Genomic DNA, 18,436 nt, shown 5'->3' with positions numbered 1-18,436 from the left:
CCATTTTCAAACAGTAAGTTGAGGAATTATTGGTAAAATTTAATTTTGAATAGGGAATTATGGGAAAATATTAAAATAATGAGTTGTTAAATTTTTTAACAAGTTGTTAGTTAACTCGGTCGTTAATTTTTTTAAACAACATAATTAAATTTAGTGATTAGCTAACAATGATAAACTTTAACGAGTTGTTGGGCTTAATTAGTCGTTAACCTAACGACACTTTTGAACAATCGGGCCCATATGTCAAGTCATTGCAATATCTCATTTGGCCAATGTTTGATCTAAAAAATAAATACAGATAAATTCTCAATTCACTTTAATATTGTCATGAAATTTATTTACGTCTCCAATCTTCTCTAGTAATTTCTGGAATATAACGTCCTAGACGTTTCAGGTTTTTTTGTTAGGGACCCAGTACACATCCTGCAAAAAAATAATTGACCACAAATTTACGACATAAAATCCATAACTTGAGATTGGTATAGCATAATGATGAACAAGTGCATGTTTCAAATCTAAAATAGCCAGTAGCACCCGATTTGGAAAATGTCGTTTACCAAAATAGTTCTAAACTAAAAATAGCAAACAATTGATATATTTGGCATCGTGTTATTCCATTTTCAGTAAAATAATTAACTTTGCGTCTGCTAGTCTTTTCCACCTGCTGTTTGTTTTTTTTTTTTTTTTTTTATATTTTCTATTTATAGAATTACATCTTGAAATGATCTTCCAGAAGCAAATTTAGTACGTTTTTGTATGCACAAATTAACAGCTTCTTTCCCTTCAGGGTTCTTTTAGCCATAACAGTTTTGGACATCATTCTGAAAAAAATCACATGTATGTAACGTTGCCATTAGCGTAGAGAACTTGGATACGTAAAAATTCCACCATCCTCAAGCACCAGGATTTTGTATGTTATTATAACAGTACCATCCTTCTCGTACACTTATATCAATTATGTAATAATGCCATTCATTTTTATCACTAAGATCTTTTGTAACAATGCCAACCTTGATTTACACTAAGATATAATGTTCAATGTATAACAATTCTCGAAAAAAGTATCTATTGTAACAATGCCTCTTTTTCTCTAGCACGGCGATCTTTTATACAATTTGTACATGCAAAAAAGCATTCAGACTGAAGCACCATGATCTATTGTAACAATACCACCAATCACGAGCACTATGATTTATTATACATTTAACAATACAACAAATCTCGAGCACAATCATCTATTATTGCAATGCCACCTTTCTCGATCAGTAACGATATGCCACCTTTCTCGAGCAGTAACAACATGTCACCAATATCGAGCTCCAGGATCTATTGTACATGTAACAATGCCATCTACTGTAACAATGTCAACCTTTCCGAACACTAGCCTTTACTGTACATGTAACAATTGCACCAATCTATCTTGAGCACTAGGATTTTTTGTAATACTGTACCGTTCTCGAGCACTTGGATGTAAAGTTCAGCTAACAATGCCACTAATGTTGAGACGCAATACCTGTAGTAACATTGAAATGCCACCAATATGAGAACCAAAATCTTTTGTGTAGGTGTGCCACATATTTCGGGTACCAGAATATATCATAAACATTGCCACTTTATAGTACACTATGGTTTTCAAAATGTGCCCTCTTGTTTCTTGCACGATTGTACTTATGCGGTCATTTCAGAAAAAGAAATAACATGTATTTCCTATTTTTCTGACTGATTGTTGTTTATGTTTTACGCTTAATATGAATGTCCAGAAATGTTAAAACAAACCATGACAGCTTTGACATTTAACATTAAATCATTTTTTTTATAATTTTTGTCATTGATATAATTCCCAAATCCTTTAAAAAGGTCATACTTTTATTTTTCTGTCTCTTATTTTTGAACAGTTAATAAGAATAGCTTGCAACATTTAATTACATTACAGTAACGTAGCACCATCATTATGATTGCAAGTTTATTCCTATAACCATTGTGAAACCAATGGTATATTATTCGATTGAAAAATAAAATACTTTGTGAATACAATGGTATATTATTCGATTGAAAAATTAAATACTTTGTGAATACACTGGTATATTATTCGATTGAAAAATAAAATACTTTGTGAATACAATAGTATATCATTCGATTGAAAAATTAAATAATTGCGATTGAAGAATTCAATGAATACAATTAAGAAGTCCATAACATAGGTGACAATAATGATCATCATATGAGCTGCGTCGGATAGAAATCGACCTTATGCAAATAAATAAACTTATTTTGGGTTGAAAAAATCTCTATGCAAAGTCTGTAACTATTTGAAAATTAATTCGATATAAGAACCCTACAAAACAGGCTAAAATCATCTTTTATTTCGTCTTTGAATGTTACAAAAATAATCAAAGACATATACATGTACATGTATACGCGCATTTGCATAAGGTCGATTCCTATCCGACGCAGCTCATATGTTGATAAATGTGGATTGAAATTTTAGATACATTAGGGTGCGATTATCTTTCTTTTCTAAAACAACCAGTAGTTCGAACTCAAATACATTTATATTATAATGCAGATGTTTACATATTTGCAGTTATATCTTAACGTATAAATAAAGGCAACCGTAGTATACCGCTGTTCGAAACTCATAAATCGATAGAGATAAAAACAAATCCGGGTTACAAACTAAAACTGAGGGAAACGCATCAAATATAAGAGGAGAACAACGACACAACAAAAACACAACATTAAAAATGTAACACACACAGAAACGAACTATAATATAACAATGGCCATTTTCCTGACTTGGTACAGGACATTTTAAGAAAAAAAATCGTTGGTTGAACCTGGTTTTGTGGCATGCCAAACCTCCCGTTTTAATGGCAACGTCAAACATAACACCAAAACGACAACTTCACATGACAGGACCACAATACAAATTAATGGGAGAACATATAGGACAAAGAAACACACGAATAATAGCTAACAAAAGGTACTAGGCTTAAAATTCAACACACACATTGACGAAGGACACACTGAAATTAGATAAGAAATATCTACAAAATGAATATGGCGATGTTTTCATATTATTACACTGTTGTGTAAGGCTATCGCCTGAGGCTAACATTAAGCAGGAAACAAAAAATATTTCAGCAATGCAGAATTTTTTTTTAAAAAATACTAACATCTATGAACTCTTCTTTATTTAAACAAAAATCTCTACTATTGTCCACGGAATATTTTACAATCTGCTGTGTTTGTATCTATACATTTTTCGAATGAGTAATATGATAGCTATCGCGTTTGAAAAAGATAGATACCAGAGGGACAGTCAAACTCATAGATCGAAAACAAACTGACAACGCCATGGCCAAAAATAAAAATACAAACAGACAAATAATAGTACAGATGACACAACATAGGAAACCAAAGACTAAGCAACACGAACCCCACCAAAAACTGGGGGTGATCTCAGGTGCTCCGGAAGGGTCGTGCATTCTGTGTAAAATATTAAATCTTTCCTAAAGATAAAATTAATGCACCTGAGATCACCTGATGGGGTTCGTGTTGCTTAGTCTTTATTTTTCTATGTTGTGTTTTGTAACACTGTATGTTTGTATACTGTTGATTGTCTTTTGATCGTTTTTCTTTTTTGCCATTGCATTGCCAGTTTGTTTTCGAATTACGAGTTTGATTGTCCCTATGGTATCTGTTGTTTATCTTTTAGTGGGTAATTAAAAATTAAATAACTAACTAACATATTTCTATGAATGAAAATATAATTTGCATATCTTAATGTCTACAGACGATTTTGATACTCATCTCAGTGACGACAGATTGGGCTTAAGATATTATACTTATTTTATTAAAAATTGCAAAAAATACAGAAAGCTAAAGTGTAATCAATTTTCAAAGGCAAAATACATAGTTATGAACTTTAGTTCATGCAAAAGCAAATGATGTGCAAATAACTCTTCAACACTGATAGTGAGTAATTATAAGTGTATTCAGTTTAAAGCTTAGACTTGTTACCATTGACAATATCTTAGCTGTATTTGGCAAGACATTTTCAATGCTTTTCAACTTCCTACTCTATATGGCCCTTTTCATTTTATCTATTTGAGCGTCACTGGTGAGTCTTATGTACATGATAAACGAGTAAGGTATAAAGCATTTTAATCCTGGTATGCCTGATACGGTCCTTTTGGTCTTAACAACATCTGAAAAGTCTGAAAAATACATTATTAAGTTCTGTTATGTCCTTCAGTCAATTTTTAAGCTTATCTACTGAGGTAGATTCAGTACTGTTCACACAATTCGCTTGCAGTCAATTCAGTACTGATCAGTAGCTTTTCAGACAATTCAGTATTGTTGATGTGTACAGGTAAATAACAACTCCAGAATAGTCTGAACATAGACTAAACATATCTGAATTGACTTTCTGCAAGCGAATTGTCAGAACAGTACTGAACTTACCGCAGGGGATTAATCTGAAAATAAACTGACAGACTGGAAGTGACATAATAATTTCTTGTTCAGTTTTTTTAAGATCTGTACAGATTAAAATGTCCTGTTCAGATAAAAATTGGTTTACTGGTGATCTATGACGTGTTTCTGAAGCACCTGCAATCACCCCAAATTTTTGTGGATTTTGTTTTGCCCAGTTTTAAGTTTAATATGTTGTGTTTATTATACTGTTGTTTGTCTTTTCGTCGTTCTTCGCAACTCAACCGCATATCAACGTTTAAATGTTCTGCTTAAAACGATAACATCTCATTGTTTTGGTAAATCTGTTCAATCTTCATATATCTGTTGTAGATGTGCTGGTCTAGAAATGTCTCATGCCAACAGCAAAAAGAGCCCTTAAAATATGGAATTTAAAACATTTGTTAGTACTCATTTACATTAAGCATAAAACCGCGTTTTTTTTTTTTATTCAATTAGTAAGTTGTTTAATCAACAAATTACTTTTTCCCTGTACCAAAGGCACAACTTGCATGATAAATTAAATAGTTTGTCGACTTCGGTTATCATTCTTATCAAAATTTATCTAAAGCAAAATGATGCTTCTTTATAGTAGTCTGTCACATTTGATCATTGCAAATGTCATTGTCTGTTCATTTCTATAAAGTCAGATTTGACAAAACAGTCGTCTATGTTTTATGTAACTGAATTGCTTATTAACACATGTGTTTCAGTTTAACGATTAGATTTTACCGTATTTGGCTTAACTTTTCGGAATTGTTGATCCTAAACACTCTTTAAATTGCCACACAGATGTCCAACTGTTAAATAATTGAATGGCTAATTTCTATTATGAAACACGTATACATAGACTTTTTTTAAACATAATATCCTTAATTATACTAAAATCTGCAGGAATTTTACTGCTGTTGTCTTTCCGTATTTTTATCCAGCTACGTTATACCCGTATGCAGTTAAATTAACATGATCAATATCATTAAAAAGACGTCCAACAACATGTGCAAGTGCGAAGGAAAAATAGTAAAGGCAGATAATGTCAACAAACGTGAAAGGAAGGCAGTATTACCAAAATCTGAGAGGTCACTTTAACGACTCAAAATTAATATACACGCATAAAATGAGAAACGTTGAATTGATATAGAAAGCGAGTTTGAACGCAAACGCGTGGAAAATTTAAAAACAAAATCAGCATTTGTCGGTCATCGAAATAACATCTTACATATTTTTGCTCTGTTTTACTTTAACATCAATGAGAACGTTTTGATTGATTATCATGGACACATGTTTGGTTAACTTCGTAACCAAAACGCGAAATATAAAAAGTAGCAATTGTTTTCGATCCACAATCATTGAATGACTTATTCTTTTTTTGTCGATAATATGTAATAGATTCATGATATATGATGAAAATGTGTACATAGGATAAAAACAAATCCAGTGTTGTGTTCGTACATTGCACCGGCCGATAAATTAGCCAATAATGTGGAAGTAGAATGATGTAAATACTACACGGAAGTTATTAAGAATGAAATTATAAACTCTTCTACATTCAAGACCGTGCTCCCTAGAAAATGTTAATATCCATGTCATTACCACTTCTTAGCTTAGGTATCCTTCGGAATATTTGAAAGTTGTTTCTTCTAAGTATTGGCTACCTAAACTATACAAAAACTATTCAAAGCTCGTTTCATCTCGGTTTCTAGTAAGTGTTTTATGATTAATCTTTCTGTGCTCTTAACCAATCCTCCCCCCTCCCTTTTTTTGTTTAAAGAACTTGTACTTAAAGGAGACATGACACGATTTTCAATTTTTGTTTCAAAATGTTTATAAATAACGTTCCCCAAAAATACATCGATAGCAATATAAGTGTCAAATATTTGGTAAAATATGTATTTTAATGCAACGATTCATCGACCTGTCAAATATGCATATTTCCATCCCAGAAGTCACTCAGAACGAGGCTACTACGTCAACGGTTCCTATCATTCATATTGGCATAACGATACAGTTTCAAAATGTATATAAATAACGTTACCCAAAAATACATCGATAGCAATATAAGTGTCAAATATTTGGTAAAATATGTATTTTAATGCAACGATTTATCGACCTGTCAAATATGCATATTTCCATCCCAGAAGTCACTCAGAACGAGGCTACTACGTCAACGGTTCCTATCATTCATATTGGCATAACGAAACAGTGCAAATTTAGTTTCGATTATTATCCAATAAAACGCACGACAGTGATACACAATGAGCATGTGTGATGCCGATTGATTCAACAATATAATTAAAAAGAATAGTGACATGATATTTTCATTTTTTCGAATGACAAGCAGACTTAGAAGGTGTACAAATGGGACTTTTTAACAACCCCAAACTACACTTTGTTCCGCCCACTTTCATAAGGAATCCAGAGTTGGGGTCTCGGGTGCCATGCCATGAGTTCATCATAAGTCACAGGTGTGCGGTACAGGTGATTGCATTTCTCAATTTCAGGTCTCGTTTGAATTTTGTAAGCTTCAGGTGTCACGCCTCATGGTGATTGATAAGACATAGTTAGTACGCAATTTTACTTCATATGCTCTGACTTTGGGTACATCCTTGATGTAGGTTTTACCGAGGGCACAAGTGAGGTTGGAGTATATTATTGTTGCTGTAATACAGGTATAACTACCTGATGTTTAATGAATACCTGTAGTTCGGCCATACAATACCCTATGCACCACCGATTAAATACCATAACACCTTCTGATAACTAATAGACAACCTGTATATATATCTTATTTTTTATTGCTTTTAAGAATATGCAGATATAAAAAGGTTTATTACAAATGCATTTTTTTTTAATTGACTTCTTTTTGAGTGGAAAAAAGTAGTATTCCTGTATGCTTGCAAGTCTTTAATTTCATAAGAAATTGTTAGGCATAAAGCTCGATAAATTGGACTATCAAAAAAAGCTTTGTGCTTGTCACTATCATTAATTAACCGACCACCACTCACACACACACACACACACATATATATAATGTTTATAAAGAGCATAAAAAATATACAAGAAAATGATACGAGGAATGTAAACAATAAATCTTTTTACATTCTTTTATTGAACATCGAATATAATTATTGACAGCTATTAAGTAGGTAAAGAATGAGATGATGAAAACCATTTCTTTTTAAAATGGAAACTTAACAATAAATGAAGAAAGTGGCGTGTGAACCAAGTATTGGGTATAACCGCATGGCCTCCACAATGAGAAAATCCCATACCGTATATTCGGCATGAAAAATGTAAAACAATTTTAAAATGTCTAACGAGAAAACTAACGACCTAATCTATAACAAAATAATTTCCAAAGAACAAATATGACAAACATGAACCAACGACAACCAGTGGTCTACATGATCCTGATTTAAGACAGGAATATACAGAATGTGGCGGGGTACATGTTTGTGAGCGCCTACCCCTCCCTCTCCCAAACCCCATCGTGTGACAGTTCACTGTTCTCTTTAAACAGTACATAAGCTCAAACTGTAAAAACCAGTCTAACTCAAAAGATCGGTACGAAGTACAGAAACCACTAACGTAAAATCAATAGAGACAAAGCACTGAAATGAGAGCACTTGCCGTTACTCTGAGCAAGTTAAAAGCCAAGTACAACTAATACAAAACTCATGTTCTCCCAGATTGAAGTATGTTACATTTGTATATTTTCAAGCTCAATCCAATTGAAAATTTAACATTTTTTTATTTGACCCCTATTTGAAGAAATGTTTTTGGCACACATCAAAAAGAATAGAATGTGCTGTGAATATTTGCCTGGACTCAAGCATTTTGCTGGTAGCAATAAACAAATAGATTGCTTAATGATATTTAGGTGAGAGGGGTGGAAATATGTGAATTTAAATTTACTATGTGAAATTCTCAAATTTGAAGTTAGATTTATAAGGGACTTGATGGAATTGAATATTTTAGAAATGCAATATTACTATTATGTTAATTTCTTTCAACATATTATATTTTTTTCCTTTAAAGGGGCTCTAGCTACGAGATATATAAAAAACTTAAAATATGATTTTTTTTTTTGTTCAATCATTAATGAAAGTGAAATAGTGAAACGATAAATCGCTTTTTACAGCCAGATTTGTTCAATTTTGTCGAAATAAGGTAAGAAACATCGCTGATGAATTATTCACTTGCATGTGAATAATTCGACCTCATTGAATCTGTATTCATGTGACCTTAAATTTAACCCTTATCTAGAGATGGATTTCGCATGAATTATGCGTGTTCATTTATTAAAAGGAACATAATGTCAACATTGAAAGTGAAACAAAGGTAAATCATTTGATTGACTGATTCGATCCACAAAAACTCAGTTTTCGGAGGTCATTTCGATAGTTAACTAAATGGCGTCTAGACTAAAATACACACGAAACGCTGATATGTATTATCTAGTATGTGCTTTGTTAACTGTTTATTTCAGACGTTTTGTGATTTGGATATGTGGTTTAGTATGTTATATATCAAATATGAGAATTTGAGTCAAATCGGTGAACATGATTTTGACAGCTAGTGCCCCTTTAAGATGTATGATTTTAAAAGGTAAATAGTATAACACGTGATTGAATCACACTACAGGTGCCTTACCTTTCACTTGGTCAAGTATGCTATAGGTGTCAAAATTTAATTACTAAATCAACAACCTCCGACAAATGTTGACGGAGGCGGGATTCAGCATGGACGTTTCGGCAATAAAGTGTATCGCCAATTTGTTTGTAATCCTATGGGAACCAATTGTGACTTATTAACACCGTACTTTAACAGCATACGTGTTTCTATCATAATTTAAATTACATTTAATGCGCCTAAATTAACTGAGCGCTTCTCCTTGACGACCTCTTCTTATTTTTGATATGAGTCGGTTTTTTTTTAGAAACTGGTCAAAAACAAGAAGATCAAAGAAGCCAGATTATTTAATTTCACATTCAAATATATTGATGATGTTCTTTCTATTAACAATCCAAACTTTTCTAATTGGGTTCCTTTAATATATCCTCCAGAATTAAAAATTACAGATACAACAGACACGGCTTCCTCAGCCTCATTTTAGACTTATACTTGAATTTGACATAAGCGGTCATCTCAGTACCAGAATCTATGACAAACGAGACGATTTTAATTTTGAAATTATTAATAACCTTAATAGCAATATACCAACTTCACCTGCGTATGGGATATACATTTCCCACCTCATTCGGTATTCAAGAGCTTGCAGCTGCTACTCAAACTTTGTAAAACGTCACTAGTGTTTGAGCAGAAAGTTGATGGACCAGGGGTATGTCAATGAACGTCTCGTCTTTTTACTAAAACAGTTCATCGGACGATACCGAGACCTTGTTGATAAATATTCCGTATCTACTTCACAAATAATACACGATGGTCTTGAAGTTTAGATTCCAGTTACTGACGTTGTTAATCATCTTAATAACGTGTTAAAGTATTCTTTTATTTGTCTTTGTAAATTATTACTTTAATTTTTAGTACATTTTTGTAGTGTCTATTTGACGTGGCTCGGTACTTGTACATCCTGTCGTTGTGTTATTGTGCTATGGTAATTTTTTGTATTCTTGTCTTTCGCTTTGACTAATTTGTTTTGTCTGTATGCCTTTTTGTCTTTCTTCCTTTACATATTTGTTTGTTTTTATAGTGATTAAGATTATAACCCAATGTTGACTGCTCTACCCCTATTTTTGACATTTTTACCTATTATGCCTGATGGTTTGTTCACACATAGTTGTCAATATAATGTAATCTTATGCAACTGTCATACAAGTGAGAAGTTTAGCTAGCTATAAAACCAGGTTTAATCAACCATTTTCTACATAAGAAAATGTCTGTACCAAGTCAGAAATATGACAGTTATTATCCATTCGTTTGATTAGGGACTCTCCGTTTAAAATTTCCTCGGAGTTCGGTATTTTTGTTTTTATTTTACTTTTTAATTGATTGATTTGAAACACCTACCTTTTGTATACTTTTGCTTTAAAAAATCAAGTTTTTCTTATTCCACAGCGGAAATTACCAAAGAGAACTTACTTTAAAAAATCCAACTTTATTCAAGATTTTTCGTTCCCTATTGTAAATGTTCGCTTTTTCAACGGTGATGTTCATCTGGTCTGTTCCTATGATGATTATATTTCACAGCTTGTTTTCTATGCCCGTGTCTGTAGTCACGCTTTAGATTTCAGAGAACGTAATTTATGGGTTATTCGTAACTCATTAAGTTAGGGCTTTCGTTATCGCAATTAATAGAACTATTACTTATTTCTTTCAAAGTTAAAAAGATTTGTTTAGAATTTTTGCCGTACTTGCAGAATTCTTATTAAAATTGGTTTGTCACATTCTTATTTTTATGTTAATGTTTTTTTTAAAACCTATTAATTTAGATACAATCCTTGCAAACTCATCGATCCCTTAAATAAACTTATTCTGATAACTTAAACAACATAATTGAATCTGTAAACATCGTCTCATCGGTACAAACATTGATTTCATTTTTGAATTATTAAAACATAACTGAATATATCTTGCTATGTACATGTATGTACATTGATAAGTACTAATGTTTCAAAATCCAGTCTATACTGGTTACTTGTATTTTGGCATAGCATAAGGTCATGAATCTCTCAGACTGTTAATGATGTTTTTACACTAAATGCGTAGGATGTGTACTGATTGATACTTTGGTCTGGTAGAACATGATTTATTTATTAGTTGTAAATAGCTTTGAACGAGCATTCAGTACATTGCAAATACTCTTATAACGGTGTTTTGTGTTATTGTTTTTATGTTGCTTTTTAGTGTTTTTTTTCCCCACTTTGTACTGATTTATCGAGTTACGCCTTTTATTCTTTATGTAACTGAACTGCTCATTTTTAGTATAACACACATGAACATATATTTTTTAATAGCTTTTCTTTATTAAAGTTTTGTGCTCGTACCTGCCCACAAAACACCCAACATTGTGACAGCGGTATGACGTAAATCATAAAATATCATACCACTATCACATCTCAGCTTAAGGCCTCTTTTGTAGATTTGAAAGTAATGTAATGTGTATTGGCTACCTAAACTACTCCAAAAAAAGAAAATTCGTTTCATCTCTGCTTTACGATTGAGTTTTCGCTTCTGGTAACTAGTTCTCGCACTTCTATCAAAATTGTCTATTATTTATTGTAATAAAGTATATAAAAATAAATGAATGAATGATTTTTAGAGTTTCAGAAACTCCTTGGATGTTTTACGTGCTTTTGATGGTCCGTTCAATTCGGTTGATAGATAAAACTTTTCGAATTTGTATATTGCACTTCCACATAATGTTATTAAACAGAAGACTTAGTAAGGAAATTTGGTTAAACCTGTAGAATTCGTATCCAAATTTGGATATCACATCCTAATTTTTAGGTAGATATTGATTATAGAGCCCACTAATTTGAAACTTTCAATGTTAGCTCATCGATCCTTTGAATACATTTATTCTTAAAGTTTTATCAGTGCTATCATCGATTTCTTTTTTGAAAAATTAAAACATAACTAAATGTATAATGCCTTGCATTTACTGCAATAAGTATAGTGGTAACTGTTTAAGCGTTTACTACTTTCCCTCCGGAGCCAATGAGATCACTCTCGGTTTTAAATAGGGTTCAAGTTGCTCAGTCTAGTTTTCTTTATTCTGTTTTGTGTATTGTTTTTTGTCTTTTCAACGTTTTTTGTTTTGTTTTTTTGCCATAGCGTTATCAGTATGTTTTCGACATATGAGTTTTAATATCCCTTTGGTATCTTTAACCAACTAACAAATTATAAATCAATCAATGAAATATTTGTAAGCCAGTTGTTTATTCATCGTCCATAATATATATTTTCTGAAATGGTCGACACAATCACAACAGTAAGATTTTGTATAAATATACAACTAAAATTACAATGTACCCTGTTGCTCTTTAATTATGAATAATTGATGCTTCATAAATAAAATTCAATGTTTGCAATGAAAGTATTGATACACCAAATCTTATTTAGGTAGGTCTACCATCTGTGATATGAATGGATTTTACAATTTACTTTGAATATTTGATTAGACGACAATCGTTCATACAGAGATGAAATGGAGTTATCTGTGTAGTATATGACTGGTAAGGAGACAATCGATCACACATGGATGACATGAAGTTATCTATTTTGCATACGATTGCCAAGTAGACAATCGCTCACCAAAACATAAAATGGAATGATCTATTTAGCCTATAGTTGGTTAGGCGACAACTGATCACACATAGATAAAATTAAGTGATCTGTTTAGTTTATGATTGGTAAGGCGACAATTGATCACATATGGTACAAATGGAGTTATCTGTGTATCATATGACTGGTTAGACGAAAATAGATCACACATGGATGAAATGAAGTTATTTTTTCGAAAATCGATCACCCATACATAAAATGGAGTGGTCTGTTTATCCTATAGTTGGTCAGGTGACAATTGATCATACATGGATGAATTTAAGTGATCAGTTTAGTCTATGATTGGTAAGGCGGCAATGATCACACATAGTACAAATGGAGTTATCTGTGTAGAATATGATTGGTTAGGATATCACACATGTTGTCTATTTGGCCTACGATTGCCTATTCGACAATCGACATTTTAACTATGTTGGATGGTTGCATTTTTGGCAATCATACTAAATCTCCTAATGTTTATATTATCGTAGTATATTCTTGTTTATCTTTCAAGTCTATAATTGGTTATATAATGCTTGAACAGAGTAACATCGGTCACAATGTGACGGGTTGTCAGTTAATCTACAATCTTTGTAAACGTCAGACAGTTTTATTATACACTGTGGATCAAATGTGATCGTAATATCCGCCGACAGCCTCCGAAGAGTTTGTGAAAAGGGAGATTCCGTCTGAATATCAGATTGGATATATTATATCAAAACAAGCTCAGTTTCGTCATTTAACGAGGGTTTCTCTTTTATAAGTTAAAATTGTCTATCGTCACGCTGCTTAGAGTTGTTGCCCTGTTTTGTATTGGAAGGATGCACGCTTGTTGTTTCATCTCTGTTGTGTACAGTTGTCACTGTTGTTTGCTCAATACTTTCACAGGTATGTACCACGTTCCTCGGTCTGAAACAGGGGTATATATTCAACATGTGTTCTCTAAAGACCTTGTTCTTGCTCAAAAAGACAAATGGTGTAAACATTCCCGCAATCTTGGTTATCATGTTTGGTATTGCCATGACAATTGGGTCGATTTCAGCATCTTTACTTAACACTTTCCATAGAAGTACACATGCATATGGAGTGTAACATATTAAGAAGAAACCTAGAAAAAAAGAATAATACTCATATATATATATATGAATGTTCAAACGATTTTTACTAATACACCATGTACTATGCAACGATGCGATTTGATACGAACAAATGAAGAATTAAGATCTTGCTTTTAGTAGCTGCGAGAATTCCTTTAATATCAAATGCTATCACTTATAAACATTTATCTGTATTTTTATACGATTTTTAAAGAGTTATGTGACAAATTGAATTTAAAGTAATAGAAATTATTAATAAACAAAGGTTCAACTTCCAAAGTCAAAATTGACCATAGACGGATTAGTCTATTTTTCTTTAGGTCAATGTTCAATAGTGAAAGTTTCTTCGGTTATCAGGTAATTGTACATCCATGGCTTTCAGTTCACTAACTCATTATTTCGGCCCTAAATATCTTAAAATTGTTCACTGTGATAATGTAGTGGAAAGATGATTAAAACATATGTTTAAAATCCAATGGTTTCAGCTGAAATACATTTTTTACCGATTGCGTAATGATGTAATTATGACGTCATAATGAAGGAGAATTTCATAAAAACCTGGAGTCGGGTTCACAAAAAACCTTACGACTAAGATTGATCGTAAGTATACTGAATTTTCTAAAAAAATAAACAGTGGCGCCACCCTTCGCTCACAAAGATTTTGCTGGAATATTCTTTATTTACCATATGGTTTACTTTTCAGAAAAAAAAATTAAATTGGCTAGGGGTGGCGCCACAAACAAAATCGTGAAAAAGGGTAAAAAAATTGACAAATTTCTAGAAAAATGGATGAACATTAAATCTATTTCTAATTCAGGCTAATATATCTATAAACTGAAGCAGACAACACTTTTCGTTTAATACTTCTAAATATCATACATTTAGCAATGCATATTAACTATATTCACTTTAATAATTGAAGTTAAAAAAACACACTTTTACAGGGCCGTTTATAGGGGATCCTGGCTCTACTTCATTGATTGTTTCTGATGAAAGAAATTACACAACTAAATAATAAAGTCCTACTTTGATATTTCAAGTGCAATCCTCTATAATGTTTTGAATATGATATAACTCGCTTTTTGGCTTTGTAAATTCTCAATAGATATGTTCTTCGCGCAGACTCTGATATGTACATATTCTTTAACGGCAGTTACAATTTACCTCCCACGTAAGTTCACATGTGTCAGGACCTATGTCCGCACACTATGCGTATTTCGCTGTGTAAAAATTGAAATAGATATAAAATATAATGGTGCATGGCATGTGAAAAACAAATCTATGGCTGGCATGAATTATTACTCAAATATCTATTTCTTTATATCCCTTTTTTAGTTCAACTGATTGAATTCAAAAGTAGAAGGATTTGAACAACGAAACAAATGGAACCCTGTCTTGCACTATCTCTTAATTTTCTTTAATTTTGGATTTTTGTGTTTACGACAGATATCTCAATAATGTTAAAACATTTATATCCATTCTAGACCACGGACCATTTAGAAAGAAATGTACTACATTTAATAAATTGAATGTGTCCGAATCGTTTTTCTTAATCCACTTTCATGATGAACGCTCAAATCCAAAAATATGTAACTACCGGCACACGTGATAAGCTATATGCCATAAACGGCCCTTGAAATATAATAAAATTATCTATATGCATTGGTTGATGGCCCGAAGGAGTTAAGAACTTAGTGTCATAATAGTTGCTTATTTCATGAAAGGACAATTCAAGAAAATATATGTCTGTACTGGAGCACTAGCTCCTGTGCTGATGATCCTCTTAGTGACTTATTAAGTTAGGAAAACTGTATATTCACTTGTCTCCTGTATCAAAATAATAATATGTGATATGGTTGCCAATGTGACCATCCATCTCAGACCAAATTATAAGCCGAGGATGTAGACAACTTTTATGAGTCTTTTTTCTGTATCTATGGTTACCTCTGCTTATTGTTTTATTGAAATATACCAACATCTTTTTCTTTTAAAAGTTAAATTGTCTTGTTATTTTATATTAGACTGACCAATATTAATGATAACTGTTACTGCAAGTTCTTGTTCCATGGATAATTTCTTTCGGAATTCTTGTCTTTGTAACGCGACATCCTTCCTTCGACTGTATCCCAATTTGGCCTTGGAATCTTTCAACACCTTTCAAGAAAACAAGTAAAATTATAAACTTACGATGAACTAGGAATAATTTCGATATGTATTTTATTATGACAAATACATTGAATTCATCACATCCGTCCTCTTTTTCTTGAATGTGACCTGCCGAATAAGACTTGGCTGGTGAGCTTGAAAAAAATTGTAAACTTTAAAATATTCTCTTTTAGTAAAGAGTTGTTTCATAGGCGTAATCAATTTTACAAATATTGTTAAATTTCAAATTTCAAATTCAATATTATTTTTGATATTGTACAGATTTACTTAATAGCTTTGAATGATCAACATTTCTTTATATTATATAAATAACACATAGCTAAGAGGGTGATAGAGCAGATTGTTACCCCGAGAAAACATTGTCAACTGAGGCGAAGCAAAGGTTGACAATGTCTTTTTGAGGGATAACAATCTGCTTTATCACCCTCTCAGATATGTGTTATTTAATTTATTATACTGAATGTTATTACTATCTATTATATTTTAAATTACAATTATTATTTAAGTAATAAGCTATGACGTTTTGTATATAACAAGCATCCGGATTTATTTAAGCGCACACTTGAGCAAGCGTCTCCGCGAAGGGTAATAGAGTATTTGCAATGGGATAGAGTAAATTGTCTCCCTCGTATCAACAAATCTAAATCTGGCATTTTGACACAAAGTATAATAATTTTTTTATTCCATAACGTAATAGTTGTACTTTAAACCGCAATCCTGGAGGTAACAATGGTTATTATATATAATAAACCTTCTTTTCGACTTTGTTTTACGTACATTTGAAGCGTAATTTCGCTTGTATAGTTTTGAGCATTCTTGATGAGGACAAGCTCGTAAAAGTGGTTTAGACGCACGACATTTATGATTTTTTTAGTATCATTAACATGATGGTGATTGTTTTTCGAAACATTTGACCTCCAGCCTACGTAATGATGGTCATATTGCACCACAAAACGTGTTTCATTACTATGTTTTGATACATTTTGAAGGTTGTACATACCTTTGCATAAATAGATCCGTATGCAAATATCATCACAGCAACAGGTAAAGCAAAGTAGATAGCACATAGAGCTAAGACGAATGATTGGCCGTTGTTTTTTTCTCCAACTAGATCTATTGCACATGAGGTACCAACTCCTGCATATGTGTACTGGTTCCAACCAATTAAAGGACTTATGGTAAAACCAAATGTCATGAGAAAGCATACAGTTATAGTTATAATTATTGGTATTGTTGATTGGTGTTTTGATAAATTGTGTTTTACAACGTATATGTAACGGTCGACGGAAATTATAGTCAAAAGAAGTATTGAAGAAAGACCGCCAAATGACATCAAAAAGCCATAGTAGGTACAGCCTGATTCCCCAAACAACCATAGTTTGTTAAAACAGGATATTACCACCATTGGTGTTCCAAATGTTGCCATTAATAAGTTCAAACAACATATCGCTATAATATAAACAGTTATTCTGGTCTGCAGCTTCCTATCCTTAACCAATAATGCGAAAATAACAAATCCGTTCGAAACTACAGACACGAGAGTTGTATTAAGAAGAATTACACCGGAAGTAAAATGGAACCACGTAGGCGTCTGAGCAGCTATTACATCATGATGGTTGTTTATACTTATTTTTGTTGTGTTGTTAGACATATCTTCTGTTCTAATTGAACCCGTCTTCACCCTGAAAGATAAATATCGAAAAATCTTTTCAACAAAGAAAATAATGCAATATTGTGAAAACGGAGGTTTTTTTAATTGATTTTATTTTTTATATTCAAAGGAAAAGATTTTTAGGACAGATTCAGTTCTATTTTATCTATTTATTTCTTTCTTTAATCAATTTCTGTCTTGGTTTCATATATTAAATAATACATCAAAAGACTTCCGATGTGATATTTTGTAAATATGACAATTTGAGTATTGTCTGTTTAGATTTTAAAACAATAAAAAGAAAAATTGTTCGAATAAATGATTATCCATATAGGATTTGTATATGTGTTATATAACTATATGGTCGTCATAGTTATTGAACTTATATCTACGGTCTTGTCAATTCAGTTGCATTAAATGTTCATTTCAACTGATTTTCATAAATGATAATATAATTGTACAATCTATGGTTTAAAAACAGTTGTTTAGAATGATATTGTTTTAGTATTAAGTTAAAGAAAAAGATTTAATTAGGCCTCTTATTTTCTGCTGCTTGAATTTGAAAATAATTGTTTTCGTAAAATATAAACACAAGCATTCAATTATCAGCTCTTTGTATCTATTCGAAAATTTAAGAACTTTAAGCAAAAAATATAATCTAGCCATTAATTGATAATTTCATAAAATTGTTTTACCAATTTTGAAAAGAGACGAACAATCATTATTATCTGTTGTATCCATAAACACATGACAAATACCT

At 31.9% G+C, this 18,436-nt stretch overlaps 1 protein-coding gene across 1 annotated transcript; it reads right to left on the bottom strand.

The window, feature by feature from the left end:
- Positions 1-15,866: 15,866 nt before the first annotated feature.
- LOC127719153 (melanopsin-A-like) lies at positions 15,867-17,451 on the bottom strand. The gene is made up of 2 exons (XM_052225176.1): positions 17,026-17,451; positions 15,867-16,013 (listed from the first exon to the last, which is right to left on the bottom strand). Exons 1-2 carry the CDS (start codon positions 17,449-17,451, stop codon positions 15,867-15,869), a joined length of 573 nt encoding a protein of 190 aa, XP_052081136.1.
- Positions 17,452-18,436: the final 985 nt, after the last annotated feature.

The sequence above is a fragment of the Mytilus californianus genome, unplaced genomic scaffold (genome assembly GCF_021869535.1).
Source record: "Mytilus californianus isolate M0D057914Y unplaced genomic scaffold, xbMytCali1.0.p SCAF_10, whole genome shotgun sequence".
NCBI classification, from domain to species: Eukaryota; Metazoa; Mollusca; class Bivalvia; order Mytilida; family Mytilidae; genus Mytilus; species Mytilus californianus.
This window is presented reverse-complemented; position numbering and strand designations above follow the sequence as displayed.